The 17,920-nt window shown below is 40.6% G+C and overlaps 2 protein-coding genes across 8 annotated transcripts in view; one reads left to right on the plus strand and one right to left on the minus strand.

Annotated features, from left to right (window-relative positions):
- UMAD1 (UBAP1-MVB12-associated (UMA) domain containing 1) overlaps positions 1–13,144 on the minus strand; it is a 58,519-nt gene extending 45,375 nt beyond the window's left edge. For 3 of the 7 annotated variants that reach the window (XM_088653575.1, XM_088653574.1, XM_035128926.3), the window contains exons 1-3: positions 12,871–12,922; positions 11,025–11,118; positions 9,200–9,298 (exon numbers count right to left, since the gene is read on the minus strand). In XM_088653575.1, the coding sequence (XP_088509701.1) occupies positions 9,200–9,281 (82 nt within the window). In that variant the 5' untranslated portion in view covers positions 9,282–9,298; positions 11,025–11,118; positions 12,871–12,922. Of the gene's footprint in view, positions 1–9,199; positions 9,299–11,024; positions 11,119–11,980; positions 12,000–12,549; positions 12,567–12,870 lie in introns of those variants that run through there. The other 4 variants (XM_088653576.1, XM_088653573.1, XM_035128929.3 and 1 more) reach the window with 4 other exon arrangements.
- A 108-nt stretch (positions 13,145–13,252) lies between these two features.
- Positions 13,253–17,826, plus strand: RPA3 (replication protein A3). The gene is made up of 4 exons (XM_035128931.3): positions 13,253–13,356; positions 15,551–15,625; positions 16,460–16,568; positions 17,273–17,826. Exons 1-4 carry the CDS (start codon positions 13,258–13,260, stop codon positions 17,347–17,349), a joined length of 360 nt encoding a protein of 119 aa, XP_034984822.1. The 5' UTR covers positions 13,253–13,257; the 3' UTR covers positions 17,350–17,826.
- Positions 17,827–17,920: the final 94 nt, after the last annotated feature.

Consider the following 17,920-nt stretch of genomic DNA (forward strand, 5'->3'; position numbering starts at 1 on the left):
GAAGCAAATGCGGCTTGTTTGCTATGATCTTGAAAGCCAACCAGAATTTGGAATGCTGCGTTTTCCATTCAGGTGGAGTTCAGGCTTCTACACTCAAAGGGAGGGGTGGATGGAAAGAAATGGGAGATAGTTTATATTGTATTTCTATGCTGTGAACCGCCCTGAGATCTGCGGATGAAGGGTGGTAGACAAATATAAGAAATAATAAATAAATAATCAGTTCACACCCTGCAGATCCAGCTATTTGCATAGAGACCACAGTGGTTCGCAAGTGCTGGGAACTCTAACTGACCACAGTTCAATAATGTTGCTGAATTGAGATATACACCAAAACATTGAGAAATTCTTAACAAAGCCCTTTAGACTTTCAGTTGAAGCAGTCAGCAGAGATGCGAGTCCATGTCACATAAGGTCTTAGCATGTAGGTCATATGCATGATGAAGCAAGAAGAGACTTGCACGCCCTTTCTCTACACATACAGAACTTACAATGTGAAGAAAAATCTATGAAGCTCAGTGCCTACAAACCTGGACATCACACATGCAATCCACCCTCCCATTGTTGCATGAGCTGGCCTATCCGTGTAGGAATTTCCACTTGTGGCTCCCCCTTCACATGCAAGTTTTTCTATTTGGTGAGCACTTCTTACGCACTAGAACCACATGTGAAACCAGCACTTAAAATAGTTAAGTATAAATATAAATCAACAAATGGCTGAAATCCATAAACAGCCCAAGGACTTGTGCTTACCCAGTGGCCTTTTAATTTTTACTTCTCGAGTGGCAGATCCCCATCAACAGTCATAAACTGCTTTTGTAGCACCAAGAACCCGCTGTTCAAAAATAAATAAATTAAAAGTCCAAAGTGCCCTTGCATATGAGGAGCATGGGTGGTATTTACTTGGATCCTGGCCTAAACAAACATAAGACGTCAATGATACATGAATGCGGCTCATGGAAACAGTACATAGCAGTTCTGATGTCTTCACATGGCCATTGCTCCATTTTCTTTTTCACCAAGCCCTGAACTCTTTTGTGAGTACTTACCAGAACTAAACAAAAACTTATTGAAAGCCATTTTGGGTGGAGAAATGAGGTATACATGTGTGGTTATTTCAACTCATATTACCAGTCTCTTCATTTCAAGGACTGATATGAAGCTTTAAACAAAGCAAAAGCAAACCAACTTCAGAGGAACTAGTAAATGGCAGACATGCCAACATCTAATACAGAAGTCACCAACCCTTTTGGACCAGTGGGCATATTTCAAATCTTAAGAGTGCTGTGGGTGCTAGTCACAAAATGGCCACTATGGCATATCACAAAGTGAAGACAGTCCAGTCATGGTGAAGCTTTTCACATAATTGTATTTCCATGCTAGAAAAGGCTGGACCTGTTGAATGTCTGTCTACCATACAGCTGTTGAAGACACAAGAAATGCCAACCCTAAACCAAAGCCCAAGCTTCTCCATTGAACACAAACAGAACTTTCATTCTGGGATGGCTAGAGCTTTTTAAAACAAACTCAGAGTTTGGGGCTCCTGCCCCAGGGAAGCAATGAAGATTTTCGTAGGCGTCATGGAGCCTGCTGGGTTGCCTCCAATATAATATATATTGTCTCATGCATTGCTTCAGTATAAGATGCAAAAATACCTCCTGCGTTTTGTTGAACTATACTGTGCTGTTTCCCCATCGTCAGAAATTTACAGACAATTACTGTACAAAACAAATTGTACCTTTACTGTCCTTTTCTAATTATGCAGCGCTTGTGTTTTAACTTAACCTTTCACACAATGTTTCCCCTTCCTTTGTATTTCATGGCAGCCTATTTCAATGAACAAACATTTGTGTCTAATATTATTTTGCCCTATAAAGAGATCCAACTGCCCTGCTCCCAAGCAAATTATTTACATAACCAACACATGTACAGGATTAAATATAGAAGACTTCTGTTGAAAAGCGTTTGGAAACACCAATTATTCCAACATGCAATAGCCAGAATTTTTTTAATCAGAAGACTCTGCTGATATTCCATCTGCACTGGCTCCCATTTTGCTTTTGAGCTCAGTGAAAATGTTGGTTATTACTTCTAAAGCCATAAATGCCTTAGGACTAAGTCGCTTGATGTCTCTTCTACGATCCTGCCTGGCCACTGATCTATGACGGTATCTTCTGAACTGTTGTTCCTTGTCTCATCACCATCAGAAGTGGTGAAAGGGTCTTCTCAGTTGTGACTTTGAGCCCAGCACTGAGAGATCAAATTGGCCTTTAAATACCAGATGTAGGGTGGCGCGTAAAACAGGTATTTTTGGAATATATTTCTTAAAACTTGTATTTAAAGCACATCACAATTCACTTGCAGGTTTTTGTTTTTCTGAAAAATATATAAATAGAGCAAATTACACCAAACTACTGAGGTGAAGGCCCTTGGGTTTTTAAATTTTAATTCTTTTTAAATTATTGTTTCTTCTGTGTTTTTAGCAATTCTTGTTTTTCTCTATAAGCCTCCGAGTCCCATCAGGGAAAAAGGTGGGGTATAAATAAATATATACCGGTAACTGGCCTCAGTCCAGTATACCTGAAGGAGTGTCTCCACCCCCATCGTTCTGCCCGGACACTGAGGTCCAGTACTGAGGACCTTCTGGCGGTTCCCTCGTTGCAAGAAGCCAAGTTGCAGGGAACCAGGCAGAGGGCCTTCTCGGTGGTGGTGCCCACCCTGTGGAACGCCCTCCCATCAGATGTCAAAGAGAAAAACATTATTATTATTATTAAAAAGAAATGTGCAACAAATTTGGAGGCCTGCAAACGAAATGGTTGCTTTCTTTCCTCGCCTGCCCTTTGAATCAGCTTTAACTTGAGAACTGTTCATCAAGACTTCTGTCCACAAGTAAAACAGGAATCTAGGAAAGCTTTATATGCTTGCTTCCTCGGGAACTAGATAACCACCAACCAATTCCAAAGGCCAAATATTATTGAAGGGAGGGTCTCCCCCCCAAAAAAATCCACATCCAACATTCTTCTCTTGGTGAACCTGATGTCCTAAAAGAGTTGGCAGTAAAGTGTTCCAGTCAGATTAATGCTGTGATCACAAGCCAAATCCATAGAACATCATGTGATAAACCAAAAAACAATCTAGAATCCTAGATGAAAGTGCTCAGCCTTCAGTCAGATGCACTATACAGTATACTGATCTTTCCAACCTTATGATTGTATTCATGATTTGAGGGAATAGTAAATAAAATCCTCAATATGGGAAGTATTCCCGATACACTATTTATGTTTTGTTATCTATAGGAGTAATGAGGTAGGCAGACAGTCGTTTGCTAGCACACAGTCCATAAACAAAGGATTTTTCTTTTTGGAGTTTTCCCACAAAGTGGTTTTCAACATCAGCTTTAGCATTCTTGGATCCTTCCCAATATATACTTGCCCTTCAGAAATCCTGAAGCCGTCTACGGCCAGTAGTCTTTCGCTCTGCGAAAAAAACTGAACTGTACAGGTCAAACACCAACACTGTGCAAGCCTGAACAAGAACAAACTAGTGACTTGGGACTGCAGATGGTTAGAACCCAATTCTGTACCTGACAATGCAGTATTTGGGCCAAGGTCATAACTCTTGAAGTTACTGTACACTAGAAAAGAAATGCTTACAATGCTAATTCAGGAAGTCTTCAACATTGGTAGTTGCTGTTATTTGGAGTCCTATTACTAAGTTTTGCGTTAGCCCATCAAAACACACTTTAAGCACCTGTAACTGTGTTTGTTGGATCAAACAGTGGTGCAGGTTTACAAGCACAACTGGATTTCTGTACCATCAGCAACTTAAAAACCTTCGTGTTCTCTACAATCAAAATAGGAACACCTTGCAAATGACTACAACAACATTATCAACCAAATGTGCCAGATGTTCTTTCATAAAGGCCGCACCCACTGTATTTACAGAATTGTAAACTATATGATAAGCTGGACCCATGGACGAAACAGCCAGGGGACAGGCAATTGTGCTTCTGAATGGCGATGCCAACATTCAGATATGGTAATGTACAAAGTCCAGAGAAAGCCGTACTTAGCATATTCTACTCTTAAGAAACACACCTGCTTATACTACAAAGCATTATGAAGGTCCATTGTTTGGTAACCTAATTCTGTTAATCTGCATAGGAGATGTTGATTGAGCTCATTCAACCAAAACTCAACTGTACTCTTAAGTTAGCCAACTCTCTCTGCTTCTTTTATAGTATTAATAAAGCATGAAGCTGATAGTTACTCATGTTGTTGCATTCAGTTATTTTCCTCTTGTAAAAATATGCAAATTCACTCCTTTGTGTTTTGGGGCTCTCGTGTGACCCTTCAGACTGTACTAGTCAGCTCTAGGGGTTTTGGTCCCATTATTTCAAATTTGCACTCTGGCTGAAAACATCATTCCATTTATGTTTTATATTACACTTCAGACATACAGATTCTTTAAACAAAAAACAAAAAACAACACACACCATAGTAGGAGAAAGAGCTAGCTTGGCAATTAATGCTGTATTCAATTTACTTGAGAAGTGCATGAAGCAAGATGCCACCTAATGATGTAAAAGCAATACTGCACTTTGTTTTTGTGTAAAACCAGAACCCAAGAGGATTAGTTTGACTCCACACTGAATGAAGGGGTAGCAATTATCTCCTTATGCGACTAGAAATCAGTGACACTGGAGAGGGTTGTTTTTCAGGTCTCCCTCATCTTCCTTGCCCAGTGAACTCAAACTACAGTAATCAGACACATGGAGCATTTAACCCTGTTATTCACAGAACAGGCAAGGGCAAGATAGCCAAAGAAACTTGCACTTCAAAATATAGCTGTTATTATAAGGAAGTGACAATCGGGAGACAAAAAGCCCCAATCGACTTTTGCATAGAGCAGTTGATTAAGGTGGGATGCTTACCGTATATACTGAATATAAGCCAAGGCACCTAATTTTACCTCAAAAAACTGGGAAAACTTATTGACTGGAGTATAAGCCGAGGGTGGGAAATGCAACAGCTACTGGTAATTTTCAAAAATAAAAATAAATACCGCCCTATGCCTTTCCCAGCTGTTGGCGTTGGGGTGGGGGGGAGAAGCAGCGAGGAAGTATCCCTTCCTCGCCACTTCTCCCTCCCCGCTGCCTCACACAGAGCAGGCATAGGTTGGGGGTTCAGAGAGTCGCAGTGCAGCGCTTATCCGAACCCCCGGTCCTGTGCCTTTCTCCGCCGTTGCCCACCTCGCTCGAGTATAAGCCAAGGGTGGCTTTTCCAGTACATTTTTTGTGCTGAAAAAGTAGGCTTATACTTGAGTATATACAGTATTAAAAATCTCCCCCCCCCCACAAGCACTTTTGCAACAAATAGATACTGAGCAGAAACCTGTTGAACAGCATTTGAAATGCTACAAGGAATGAAGGCAAGGTCGCTAGAAACACAAATCAATAAGGATTACCAATAAATAAAGCAGTATACACCAGAGGCAATCAACATACGGTAGTGCCCTCCAATTGTTGTGGACTACAATTCCCATCAACCTCAGTCAACTTGGCCAATGCTCAGGGATGGTGGGAGTCGTAGTTTTCAACACCTAGCAAACGATACCCCCTTGGCTACCGCTTGTTTACATAATTCCTGCAATTTCATTCTTAAAAAGCCACAACCATCTCTAAAAGCCATTCTAACCCCATATGTTCTATACTGCTTACTAAGACTTTGAGGACAACATACTTGACCCCAGTTTATTTACATCTTTACACAGCAATCCTTTAAGTCCAGCATTTCCTAACAACTCTCCAACATAAAGTTTCAGGGCTGGTTACAACAATAAAACATAGAACTATAAAAACAAACAAAACCATTACAATGATAAAACACATGAAACCATTCCAAATGGAACAGGACAGTCAGGGCAGAGCCATTGCATGTATTTCATACACAAAACAGCAGCAGCAGTTTCCTATGTGGGGTAGCTGTTATTATGTTGAGAGTATGAACAGGGAGACCCAGGTTCAAATTCCTTCTTAGTCCCAAAGCTCAATGGGTGACCTTGGTCCAGTCTTAGCCTTACCTTCTTCACCTGCCATACAGGGTTGTTATGCAAATAAAATCTAAGTAGGGAGCAAATTTATGTATGCTGCTCTGAGTACTTTGCAGGATGGACAGAATGATTATTATTACTACCGGTAATTATTAATACAGTGGTGCCGCGCTGGACGCAATTAATTCGTTCCACGGGTCTTTTCTTATAGCGATAAATTCGTCTAGCGAATCCCATAGGAATGCATTGAATTTTTTTTTGCCCATAGGAACACATTAATTGAATTTCAATGCATTCCTATGGGAAACCGCGATTCGCTAGACGAATTTTTCGTAAAACGCATTTATCTAGCGAGGCAAGCTCCACTCGAAAAATCCTTTCGTTAAGCGGAAATTTCGTTAAGCAGGGCATTCGTTAAGCGAGGCACCACTGTATTGTTATTTATTCATTTTTGAATCACTTCCTACGTGCATCAAGGTGATTTAGAAACATATAATAAAAGCAGCTAAAAGTAATAATAATGAAGCTTGTTGATGCCAGGAGGGCACATCTCTCCTGAATATACATATGATCTTGATATGGTGCCAATAATATAGCATAGTAAAAGTTTTATGGAACTATGGCAAGCAATTTTAGAAGAAGGAACACAATGATAATACACTTATATAGGATAGTGGTTATTCCTTCTTGCACTAGTTATCCAAGGAAACAGCATTTTTTACACACAGTTGCTTCATATTAATATGACTATGCCAGGAAACTTAATGGAGGCTCTCTGCCACAGCCTTCAACTCTCACCTAAGAAAGGGCTGAAGAGGGTCCTTCTTCACTGCCATGCATTTTGCGTGAGTTGGCCAGGAGAATGCACTTCCAACTTCCATAAAAGTGTTTTTAAAATTCTTAGTTTAAAAAGCTGCCATGGCAAACCATGACAGGAGTGCAGGCATTGTGCTGGACCCCTCACCAAGAATGCCTGGCTCTGAAGAAGTGCCCTCTCACCCATTTCTCTAAGCAAAGTAAGGCAAGTAAGGAGGAAGTAAAGGCAGTGGCAGCAGAGATCTTTGTCTCACCGAATGTACAATAATGAGGTGTGTGGGTGTGGGTGGGTGTCCCAGGACAGGGGCAGCCCCTCTGTACCCATCACCCGAGACAATGGTCTCAATCTGTTTTATTATTCGGCCAGCCCAGGCCGTAGCCATCAATACGGGAAATTTCAGTTGTGACTCTCTTTTTTTTGTATTTTGTGTTTTTAATTCTCACTTGTAAACCACCCAAAGGACTTTTGTCATTAGGTGGCATATAGATATTGGAAATAAATAAATAGTGTCACCAAGATGAGCCCTGATTCTGCCAGTTAATATGGAATTAAGTATTACATTTGGGACACTTCTCAGGAAAACAAAAGGAGAGAAAGATGGGCTCAAGTCAATCTTGTTTCATTGAATCAGAAAGCTCAGTACGTTCAAAATACTATTACAAATGTTCAGCAAGTAAAGTTGAACGCAGGCAACCAATGAAAAAACAGTGAGCGTTTCATGTACTTAATTTCATTTAACTATATGGGAAGCAATACTGTTTTCCTGAAAAGTTTCTTCTCCAAGACCATAAACTATTCTGCACACCACCCAGCAGGGTACACATGAGCATATACCCTTGAGCACACATGCTCTGGTACTAAGCAACTCCTACTGAAAAACAACATGCAGCAAGAAATATTACTACTTAATTCCCCCAGGCAAATGATTGGAATAAATTCCACTCGCACGCTCTCAAGAACAAAAAATCCACAGAGAATTTGGGGCATGCATGACGCAGTGCACAAACCCTCGTGGGAAAGTATTTGTAGAACTTCTTAAGTTACTAGTTGACAAGTCTCACATCTAGGATATTTATGAAGAAGGCTGTCATTCCCCCAGAGAGATAATGTAATGCACAAACTAAGAGGCAGAAACAACAGAGGAGCTGTTATCCACTCAGGAATGGAAAGACTCACTATCCTGCATCGGTTCCCAATTGCTCCTGGTTCTCCTGTGTCCATGACTCAGTTGTCATTCAGGGCTATTGATTAGTCATTTCTATGTCACAAAATCTTTATCGAACTCGGTGTACATTTCCCCACGCACACTATATTTAGGCCTCAAAATAGGATCAAGCAAGCTGAAGAACGCCACAGAAAGACAATAGTCTCATCACAGTAATCCCCCTATGCAAACAGAGGCTCTGCAAGAATCTTATGTCACACTCTTAAGGAGTCAACATTACTGGGATTACACATCCTCCCCCTAACCAGATGCCCTCCAGGTGTTTTGGACTCCAATTCCCATCAGCACCAGCCAGAACGGCCAATGGTCGAGGATGATGGGAGCGGAAGACCAAAATATCTGGAAGGCACCAAGCTGAAGGAGGCTGCTAACATAACTAGGTCACACACTGAATGCTGCCTCAGAATAAAGGTCACACCCACCCCATGCATTTAAAGCACATGGTTTCCCCTGAAGAATCTTGAAAACGCTAGTTTACCCCTCCCAGAGCTATGATACCCAATACCCTTAGCAAACCACATTTCCCAAAATCCTTTGGGGAAAGCCGTGTGCTTTAAGTGCCACAGCAAACTGTATATTAATGCTGGTTCTAAATGTGTTTCGATGAATATTAACTATTGTTTTTAAGCTAGTTTGTTTGCATTTTATAATGGTATTTTTAAATGTTGTAAGCCACTGTGAATCCCAGCCTGGGAGAAAGATGAAATAGAAATAGAAAATAAATGCATCCACCTTAAAAAGTGAATATTTTAAAACCAGCAATTGTACCTTACCCTTAAAAACATTTAAATTTTTTAACTATTACAACCACAGGAAATAGACCTATGACTAAGCTCTTTGTCACTTGTGAGCAGGGAGGGTGGCGCCAAAAGTGATGCAAAGGGTCTAAGAGAAACAACATCTATGCCAAGTCTACAGTTTATGTTTTCAGTTCATACATGACCACTTGGGGTGGGGGGGTGGGATTCCTGCATGGTTCAAGATGAACTTCTTTGAAACTTATTAGTGAACTGAATGTACTTTAAAAAGAAAATGGTAACAACCTGTGAAATACCCAGAAAATTATGTTCAAAATATATGATTTTTTATACAATCTTAGAATCACTTACCGAGAAAAACAAATCCATCTGCTTCTTTTTCTGTCACCAATACCTTCTTGGTATCTTGGTTTTTTCGGAAGAAGTTGAACATCTTTTTCAAATACAAGTCTAGAAACAAAAAGGTGAGAAATGGGTCAAGTGATGCTAAAAAAACTTACACAATTCTGGCATTATCAAAATAAACATTAACATCAAGTTCTAAGATTAGAGGGAGAATCTTGCAGGAGCAGAGAACACCAGAGAGATACAAGTCAGTTGTTCATTATTGCTCAGTTGAAGAAATATGAGTTTCTGAACACCCAAGCAGTGTTGGTTGAGTCTCAGCCTCTGATACCTGGAAAAAATAACCCAAGCACTGGAAAAAGTTACAAGATAATATAATATTTTCCGCCATAAAAATATTTTGATCAACACACCATCTGATTATGTGAAGAGCATTTTTACTGTCAAGCAAAATAACTGTGTGTGTTACAGAGAAATCAATACTGTGTGATTGCCCACAGTCAGGACCAGCAGGGCATAGCTGACTTTCCATGCTAAACCTAAGGTTGTCTGTGGGGTGGGGTATGGAAGCAAGCAATGACTGTGCTCTTCTCTTTTTGTGTTATGTCACCCACCCCATGGCAGGCATTTTGTGGCTGGGGCCCTCAGCAACATCTCAAAAAAGGTTGGCAACCCCGGATGTAACAGGATGGCATATTCTAAACTAGGTTAAGTCATGAAATGACCTGTTCTAATTATTTGTTTATTTAAAATCTATCCCACTTTATTATTATTAATTAAATTTCTGTACCACCCTTCATCCAAGGACCTGAGGGTGTTTTACAATATAAAGACACAAAAGCAGCATAGTAAGAAACAAAACAATAGCTCCCCCCCCCACAGAGGCCATTCCATAAGTGGGGGAGCCACCACAGAAAAGGTCTGTTCTCATGTTGCCGCCCTCTGGACCTCTTGTGGTGGAGGCTTATAAAGAACCACCTCAGTTGATGATTGCAGGGTCCAGGGTGGTTCATATCAAGCCAAAGCCTTTCCTCCATATGTTACACTCTAGTTCTTTTATAAGTAAGTTGATCCTTAACCTAATGGCTTTCATTCCATGTAGCGGTAAGTACGCCTCCCATCACTGCAAGGATTTCCACTTGCACAATGCAGCTTCCCCACCCCCTTCATCCCGTGTGCCACCAAAATCTGTTCAGTGGGTTCTCACAACCCTCCAGAGCAGATTTTGAGAGGGTGCATGGGCAGAGCACATGGGGAAATAATAATAATAATAATAATTTATTTGTACCCCACCCATTTGCTGGGTTTCCCCAGCCACTCTGGGTGGCTTCCAACAAAAATTTAAATTACATTAAAATTTAACACATTAAAAACTTCCCTGAACAGGGCTGCCTTCAGATGTCTTCTAAATGTCAGGTACAGTGGTACCTCTACTTACGAATAACTCTACTTACAAATGTTTCTACTTACGAATGGAGCTCCACCCGCCATCTTGGATGCAGTTTAGATAGGATTTTTTCTCCTTATGAATTTTTAGATAGGGTTGCTTTGACTTACAAATTTTTTCTCCCAATGCATTCCTATGGGATTCGACTTAAAAAAAATTTCGACTTACAAATGTGCGTTCGGAACGCATTAAATTCGTAAGTAGAGGTACCACTGTAGTTATTTATCTCTTTGACATCTGATGGGAGGATGTTGCACAAACAGAAATCCTTGAGCTGATGGAATGAGGGAGTCAGAAACTGCCCCATGACATTTCACTTCCTATCAGTTCCCAATCCTTTGTGCAGATCTGTCTTTCTCTCTTCCTAAATCCTGCAGTACTTGCCTTTTCACTTTCAGCAGCTCCAAGCATTGACTTCCTTCCAAATGCTTGACTAGGAAGTACTCTTCTTGAAGATGCCCTTCCTTTATACACTAGGCTAAAGGGGAGGAAAACAAAGAGTTCCAAAAGCTCACATGCTAGTATCAGGATTTCAAAACTTCATCTGCAATCACAAAATTTAGATTACCGGTATACTTAAGAATGAAAGAAAGAGTTCACACTTTTATTTTGATAAACCAGGCAACTAGACTTCTACAAACCTGCGCTAAAGCACACTAAAAGTCCTACCAAAACTCATAAACTGCAATATTTAGATCACAAAGCTTTTTGTTATAGGTCTAGGTGTGTTCCAATGCCCAATGGCAATACTCTAGCTTCTGCCCTTTTTAAAATAACACTGAAAATAATTAACAGTCTACATGTCTGTCCTGCGCCCGTTGTTGTTCAACATCTTTATAAATGACTTGGATGAAAGTATGGGGGTGGGGATGCTCAGTCTTGATTGTCTTCTCCAAGGGTCTACCCTGAGTAGGGGTAATATTGGATACAGCTCATACACACATATATAGGCACAGTAATACTGAACCTAACTTGTGGGGCTCTTTTAAGGAATAGTGAACTTATGCACATGAAGGTCTTTGAATCTTGAAGGCTGCTTACTGAAACCAATAATTCCTCTAACTTTGGTAGAAGTGTCTTCCTTATCTAGTTAGCAAAGTTTCCTTCAACACTACACAAAGGGACACAGGTATATTTGCCTTTGGCTACAAGCAATTTTTATTTGCCAAACAGCACTGAAGATTTACAAAAATTGGCTCTTTCTATGGCAAATACAAATGTCTTAGCCAGGTAATGGGCATTTTGAGGACAAATAATTTTTCACAGAAGTAGTTTCTCCACGTGAACAGTTCATTTACATGGGCTAACCAGATGCAATAATGTATGACCACCTCCGATACCTGACTGAACCTGACCAATCTCATAACTCACAGTGATCTACTCACATAAACAATGTAATGTTTCAAGGCAGAACTCATAGTTGTCACCAAAACCTACTTCTGCTGCATTTCCCCTCAAGATACACGTTTCTTGGGATGCAACGTTTTAGTTGCTTTGCAGGTTATATTAACCAATTAAAATTAACAAGTAGCAGCTTTGGAAAGCAACCAAACATTTTTTTAGACAAGAACTTACAAAAACCACAGATAGCATGTGCCATCTTACGATAAGCATTTCCACCCTTGCCTAAATGAATGAATAACCTAGAAACAGAGAGACTCCATTTCCTGCTTGTTTTGACATATTTGAATTTAATGAATTAATCAATCAACTAAACCACAAACTACTAATCTCTGAATGGGATGCCAACCCTTGTTTTCTTCTTGCCACCACTCTATTCTATGAGTCACCAGTTCAGACGTTAATTTATACGCAAAGGACCAGATAAGTAGGCTGTCAAAATTCAACGTCATCCCGTGGCTCTGCGCCACTACCGGTATCTACGGGTGGGACGACCCACCAGCCCCACCTGAAGGAGGACTCAGAAGAGCTCTGCCCCATAAGGTGGAGAAAGAAGTGAAGCGAATTTGTTGGCTCGGGTAGCTCCGCCCACCAGACGACAGCAGCTGACGTACCAGCTCCACAACACCCCTCCACAACTGGCGACGCGCATGTCCGAACCCGCACTGACATTCCGAACGTTAACGGATATAACCGTCGAAGCGCAAAAAACAGCACCGCCGGCGTTATTCGAAGACTGCCCCTGCGCGCCACAAACGAAGGACGAAATAACCCTCGCCCTCGACTTCCTGTTTTCGCCACGAACGAGGCCTCTGACAACCGACCCTACCTGCCTGTCCTGAATACGCACCTCCGGCAGCCTCTTTTCCACAACAACCTCCGCTTCCGGGTTCACGAGGGACACCTCCCGGCGAATGAACTGAAGTAACCTCGTCGGCCGGCCGAGGAAAAAAACAGTCCAGTTAGCTGGCGCGCGCATGCGCAAATACTCCTAACACGCGCTCCGCTACATGGAAATGACGTAGAGGGCGCCTGCGTATGAAACGTTCTGCGAGCGCATTGGAACGTTTTCACAGGGACCGTCGAGCTCTGCGCGCTTCGCCCGTTGCCGTGGTGACCCGCGCGGCGAACGGAAGTAGAAGTTTCCCGCCAATGTAGCCTGAATAAAGGCAGAGTGGGGAGGGAGGCGGGCCTGGTTCAGATTCCCCGTTCCGAAATGGCGGACGTGCTGCAAGGACCCCGGGTTCGCGTAGCCACCAATCAGTTGGCGCAGTACATTGGGAAGCCCGTTTGTTTCGTGGGGCGCCTGGAAAAGGTAAAAGTGATGCGGGGTGGCCCTTTTACTCCTCTTCGTCCGCCAGGGGATTTCCCTTGGGTTGGTGCATTCGTAATACCCATGATATCCCTCGCTTAGCTCCAGACAAACACTCGCCTGCACTTTAATGCTGCCGTTTGTGAGACAGCTGAAGCAGAGCCTTATTTGTATCTCATCCTTTATTTAAAAACAAAACATTTATCTCGTTTGGTTTGCAGTATGAACACATTAAATATTATATATATTATTAGTTTTACATGGTGATTTTTGATTATACACAACAAACAACAATTCCAACAAAAAAGAAAGAGGTTCTCTCGAAGCTTCTGGCCTCCCTCCCTCCATGAGTTCCATTTCTAAAATTTTGTTCCTGCATCTTTTACTGTAATGTAATCTATTATAAATACATAGTATCTAAAGTTCGTGTTATGTACTTTACAAGTGTTAATGTATTCCTGCTAGTGATTTCAACTGTTTAAAGTGGGAACACATTAAATATACACAGGAGGGGCGGTATAGATATTCATAAGATATCTAGCAAATGTTCATTACAGTATAGCGGTACCCTGCTTTGGATAAAAGCAAACCTCAAGGCAGTTACAACCCCCATCCCCCCAAAAAGTATAAAAGACGAAGCAACAGGAGGAGAGTGGACATATATACCCTTATTTTGTATATATTCCCTTGAACCTGTTTGGTTTTTAGACTTGCTTGATGTGGCCATATTTATTTATTTATTTGTTTATTTCAAAACCAGAAAAAACAAAAAAAAACACATAATACAAACTTTAAATTCAAAAATACAAACATCGAGTTCATTTTCTAACATAGGTCTATTATATAAATTGCCTCTATTGAAATAAAAATGTGGATAATTACTCTAAACTTCTCTTTACTATATATGAATGCGGTTAGAAAATTTATATTCTAAATCTATATAAAAATGTAAACTGGCCATGTCTATTAGTATCCATGTTTCACCAAAACCGCTTGACTGATTGCGTTCAAATTTTGACACAATGCCACATGCGAATATGAGACCAACCCCATACCGTTTTCAAAGACAGATGTCACACCTGTGCCTGGTAAAACCCCTAAAACCCCGTGTTTCAAAACACACCACTCTGACGAAAATGCATTCTGGGAAAAGAGCCAGGTTGTAAACCAGCGCCCACTAGCAGCCGCTACACTCGTACTGCACCTATAAAATCTCCCCTCTCAACAGCACCTTGGCTCCTGTTTACATACTAGGCCGAAGCCTTTACAGACTAGGCTGAATGGAGGTACTGACTCGCCTGGGTGGGGGTTGGGGGGAGGAGAGGACGGGATAGGTCAGGACATGGTGGGACCAGTCACAGGGATGAACCGGGGTTGGGGGGAAGAGGGGGCGGGATACGTCATGGATCACCACAGGGTGGGGGGAGTCACAGGGATGCGCCTGCGTAAACAGAACACGTGTAAAACGGGGACTCTGAAGGTGAGGGGTGTCTGAAGGGGGACTCAACGCGTGGCAGGACCAGCTAGTAATACTATAAATTCCCACAAACTACCCCTCACCCATGAGTGATCTCAAAGTTTTACTTCTTCCATCTTGTTGTGTTATTTCAATTTAGTAATTGTCCAGTTAATTCTGTTATTCTTTCCTTACTTACCCCTGTCCGTTTTACACATTATTATTTCAATTCCGGAACAATATTTTTTCATGTATTCCTTCACTCCATCCCATTCTTTGATTATTTTCTCCCTCTTAATATAGTTATTGCAGATGTAGCTCCCATGGGACTCCGTTACGGATATGCAATTCATTTTAGTAGAGCAATTTAATTGTGGGAAATCTCTCTACTGCACCCTTATTAAATGAGATGTTGCCTTTTTGTCAACATTCCTTCCTGGAACGTGACTTGCATTTCTACAGACTGCCATGTATGATTTTAAAGCATGCAGTTATGCCCATATATAGATGGAGTATTACCTGAGTGTTTCAGTATTTCCAACAAAAGACTGACATGGCATTGATAGACAGGTGCAGCAGTCTGCTATATTTTATAATCTGTTGAATCTTTTTCAAGTTAATAACAAAATGACATGGTTTTGCTTCTTGTGGTTGTGTGAACACACCCTTGTATATAAAAGTAGGTAAGATTGTGTAAGGTTAAAAGTGCCTTGAAAATGAGTGTTTTGAAATTTTATTTAGATTCATCCATCTGGGAAATTTTTCTTCCTATCTGATGGAGAAGGAAAAAATGCAACCGTGGAACTGGACACACCTGTAAGTATGTCAGTCTTTTGGAAGATTTCATAATACTTACACTTAACAATTTTTGCTGGTTCTAGTTGTAGGTAGGTAGCAGTGTTGGTCTGCTGTAGTCGAAACAATTTTTTTTTAAAAAAATCCTTCCAGTAGCACCTTAGACCAGTGTTTCCCAACCTTGTGCCTCCAGATGTTTTCGGACTACAATTCCCATCATTCCTGACTACTGGTCTTGCTAGCTAGGGATGATGGGAGTTGTAGTCCAAAAACAGCTGGAGGCACAAGGTTGGGAAACACTGCCTTAGACCAACTTTTGTCATTTGTATGAGCTTTTGTGTGCATGCACACTTCTTCAGATACACTGAAACAGAAGTCACCACACCCTTATATATAATGAGAGGGTGGGGAGGGGTATTACTCAGAAGGGTGGTGGGAATGGGTGATTCACTGGTAGGTGTGGTAAACCTGTTGACTGTTAACAACTGCAAATGGTCTTACAGGAAAAAGCAAGGGGTGAGATGGCTAAAAATAGCTTTATTATGTTTGTCACAGGTTCCCGAAATATGTGATGTAGTTAAGCTAGGTGGATGTTTGAGAGAATAGATAACCCTCGCCTTTACTTGGAATGAACTTCACTTTCTTGAGCATTCTTAAGTAATTCTTAAAGGTGTTTTATGGTAAGGTGTTAATGTAAACTAGAGAGCCAAGTTCTGTGAGTTGTAATTTCATTTCCTAAGTGCTATGTTGGAGCATAAAGTGAACTCCCAGAAATGTGGTGGGTGGGGGAGATGTAAAACTGATTGTTGGTAAAATTCTTAATAAAGACATTTACTTGTTCATCTGCTATTGTAGCTTGAAGAAGAGATCTCTGGGGTCATTGAAGTAGCAGGAAGAGTTACAAATCAAGTAAACATCATGTGCGCATCATACACCCAGTTCAGAGAAGATAAAAATGCATTTGGTAAGTGAATTATTTCCTTCCTCATTACAAATTGCAGTTTTTCAATGGTTTCAATACTTTTTAATTAGCTTCTGGCACTCTTGATTAACAAGTTTCTTTCAATAACGGTCAGTTCTTGCCTATTTTCCCCCATGGAAGTTATGTTTAGCATGATTCCTAAAGAAGTAGATGCACAAAATATATTGTCAGAAATTAAAATCCCATGTGGATATTTCATTTTGAATATTTTGTTTGCCAAATGCAAGCACTGCAGTTACAAAAAAATATTGGTGGGAAGGATTCACTTGCGATGACTTCAGTCACAGATCAAGTTGTCATTCCTGTCTGTTCAAAACACTGAACTCTGTATATATCTAGCCAAATAGGATAATTCTGTTGTTGATGTACTAAATCTGTTATATGGCCTCTTCTATCCAATATAGTTATCGCTCTTACAGAGGGAGAGCTGTTGTGGATACACTTCCAAATCTGAGCTTTCGTCAATTGGATTTCTGTCAAATTAATCCCTGTTCACACTCAGGCAAGATACTGGTTAAAGCAACCCCTTGAAATATTTTTACCTGTCCTGACTTTGGAATTGAGTATATGTTTCTTTAAGAATGAGATGCACATTATAGTTAGTGTTGTCTCTTAGGTAGTATTGTATAAATAGGATAGTTCCCCTGCGCTAATGTTTTTTAATGTTACCTTCTTGTCTCTTTCAGATTTAGCACTATATAATGAAGCTTTGAAAATTATCCATGAATTTCCTGACTACTACCCTTTTAGTACTAATGCATGATTGGTACTTTTTGTTACAATTTAAGAGTGGACAATTTGCTGATGCTTACTGAACAGAACTGTTCAAGAATCTTGGTATGAAATAATCTTGCTTAAAGTGTACTTGGGACTGTCTGCTATGCCAGCAATATAGTACATAATCTAGAGGTTCATGCATTTGTGTCCTAAATGGCGATGCTATCCTGAGGACAAAGAACCTGTGTCTAGTGAGATACAGTATTTCTCAATAGGATAAGCATTTTAACCTTCTTAGGTAAATACATAACACAGTGCTTATTCTTTTACTATCGTTTTAGGTGATCTTTTGTACATGAAAAGTATCAGAGAAATCAGTGTATTATATAAAATGCAAACTATCACAATATTGATGACATCTAAAGTAAAACGTGTTTGCTTTTATTCTAAGACTTATTTGGAGCTTTAGTAGCCTTACCAACCAGCATATTATAGCAGTTCAACAATAAACACCATTTATGTAGTTCTTCTTGTCTGAAGAATGATTCATACCAAATATCTGTTCTTTACAAGGCAGTTGGAATACTTTTGTAAAGCAGGACCTCTGGGGTTTTTTT

The sequence above is a fragment of the Zootoca vivipara genome, chromosome 11 (assembly GCF_965207765.1).
Source record: "Zootoca vivipara chromosome 11, rZooViv2.hap1.1, whole genome shotgun sequence".
In the NCBI taxonomy this organism is placed as follows: Eukaryota; Metazoa; Chordata; class Lepidosauria; order Squamata; family Lacertidae; genus Zootoca; species Zootoca vivipara.

What these genes read in the sequence shown, in the direction of transcription:
- RPA3 (XM_035128931.3), top strand. Translation starts at nt 13,258, where the DNA reads ATGGCGGACGTGCTGCAAGGACCCCGGGTTCGCGTAGCCACCAATCAG. An exon ending in TCGTGGGGCGCCTGGAAAAG is followed by an intron (nt 13,357 to 15,550) that starts GTAAAAGTGATG and finishes AATTTTATTTAG; the next exon opens with ATTCATCCATCTGGGAAATT. An exon ending in CCGTGGAACTGGACACACCT is followed by an intron (nt 15,626 to 16,459) that starts GTAAGTATGTCA and finishes CTGCTATTGTAG; the next exon opens with CTTGAAGAAGAGATCTCTGG.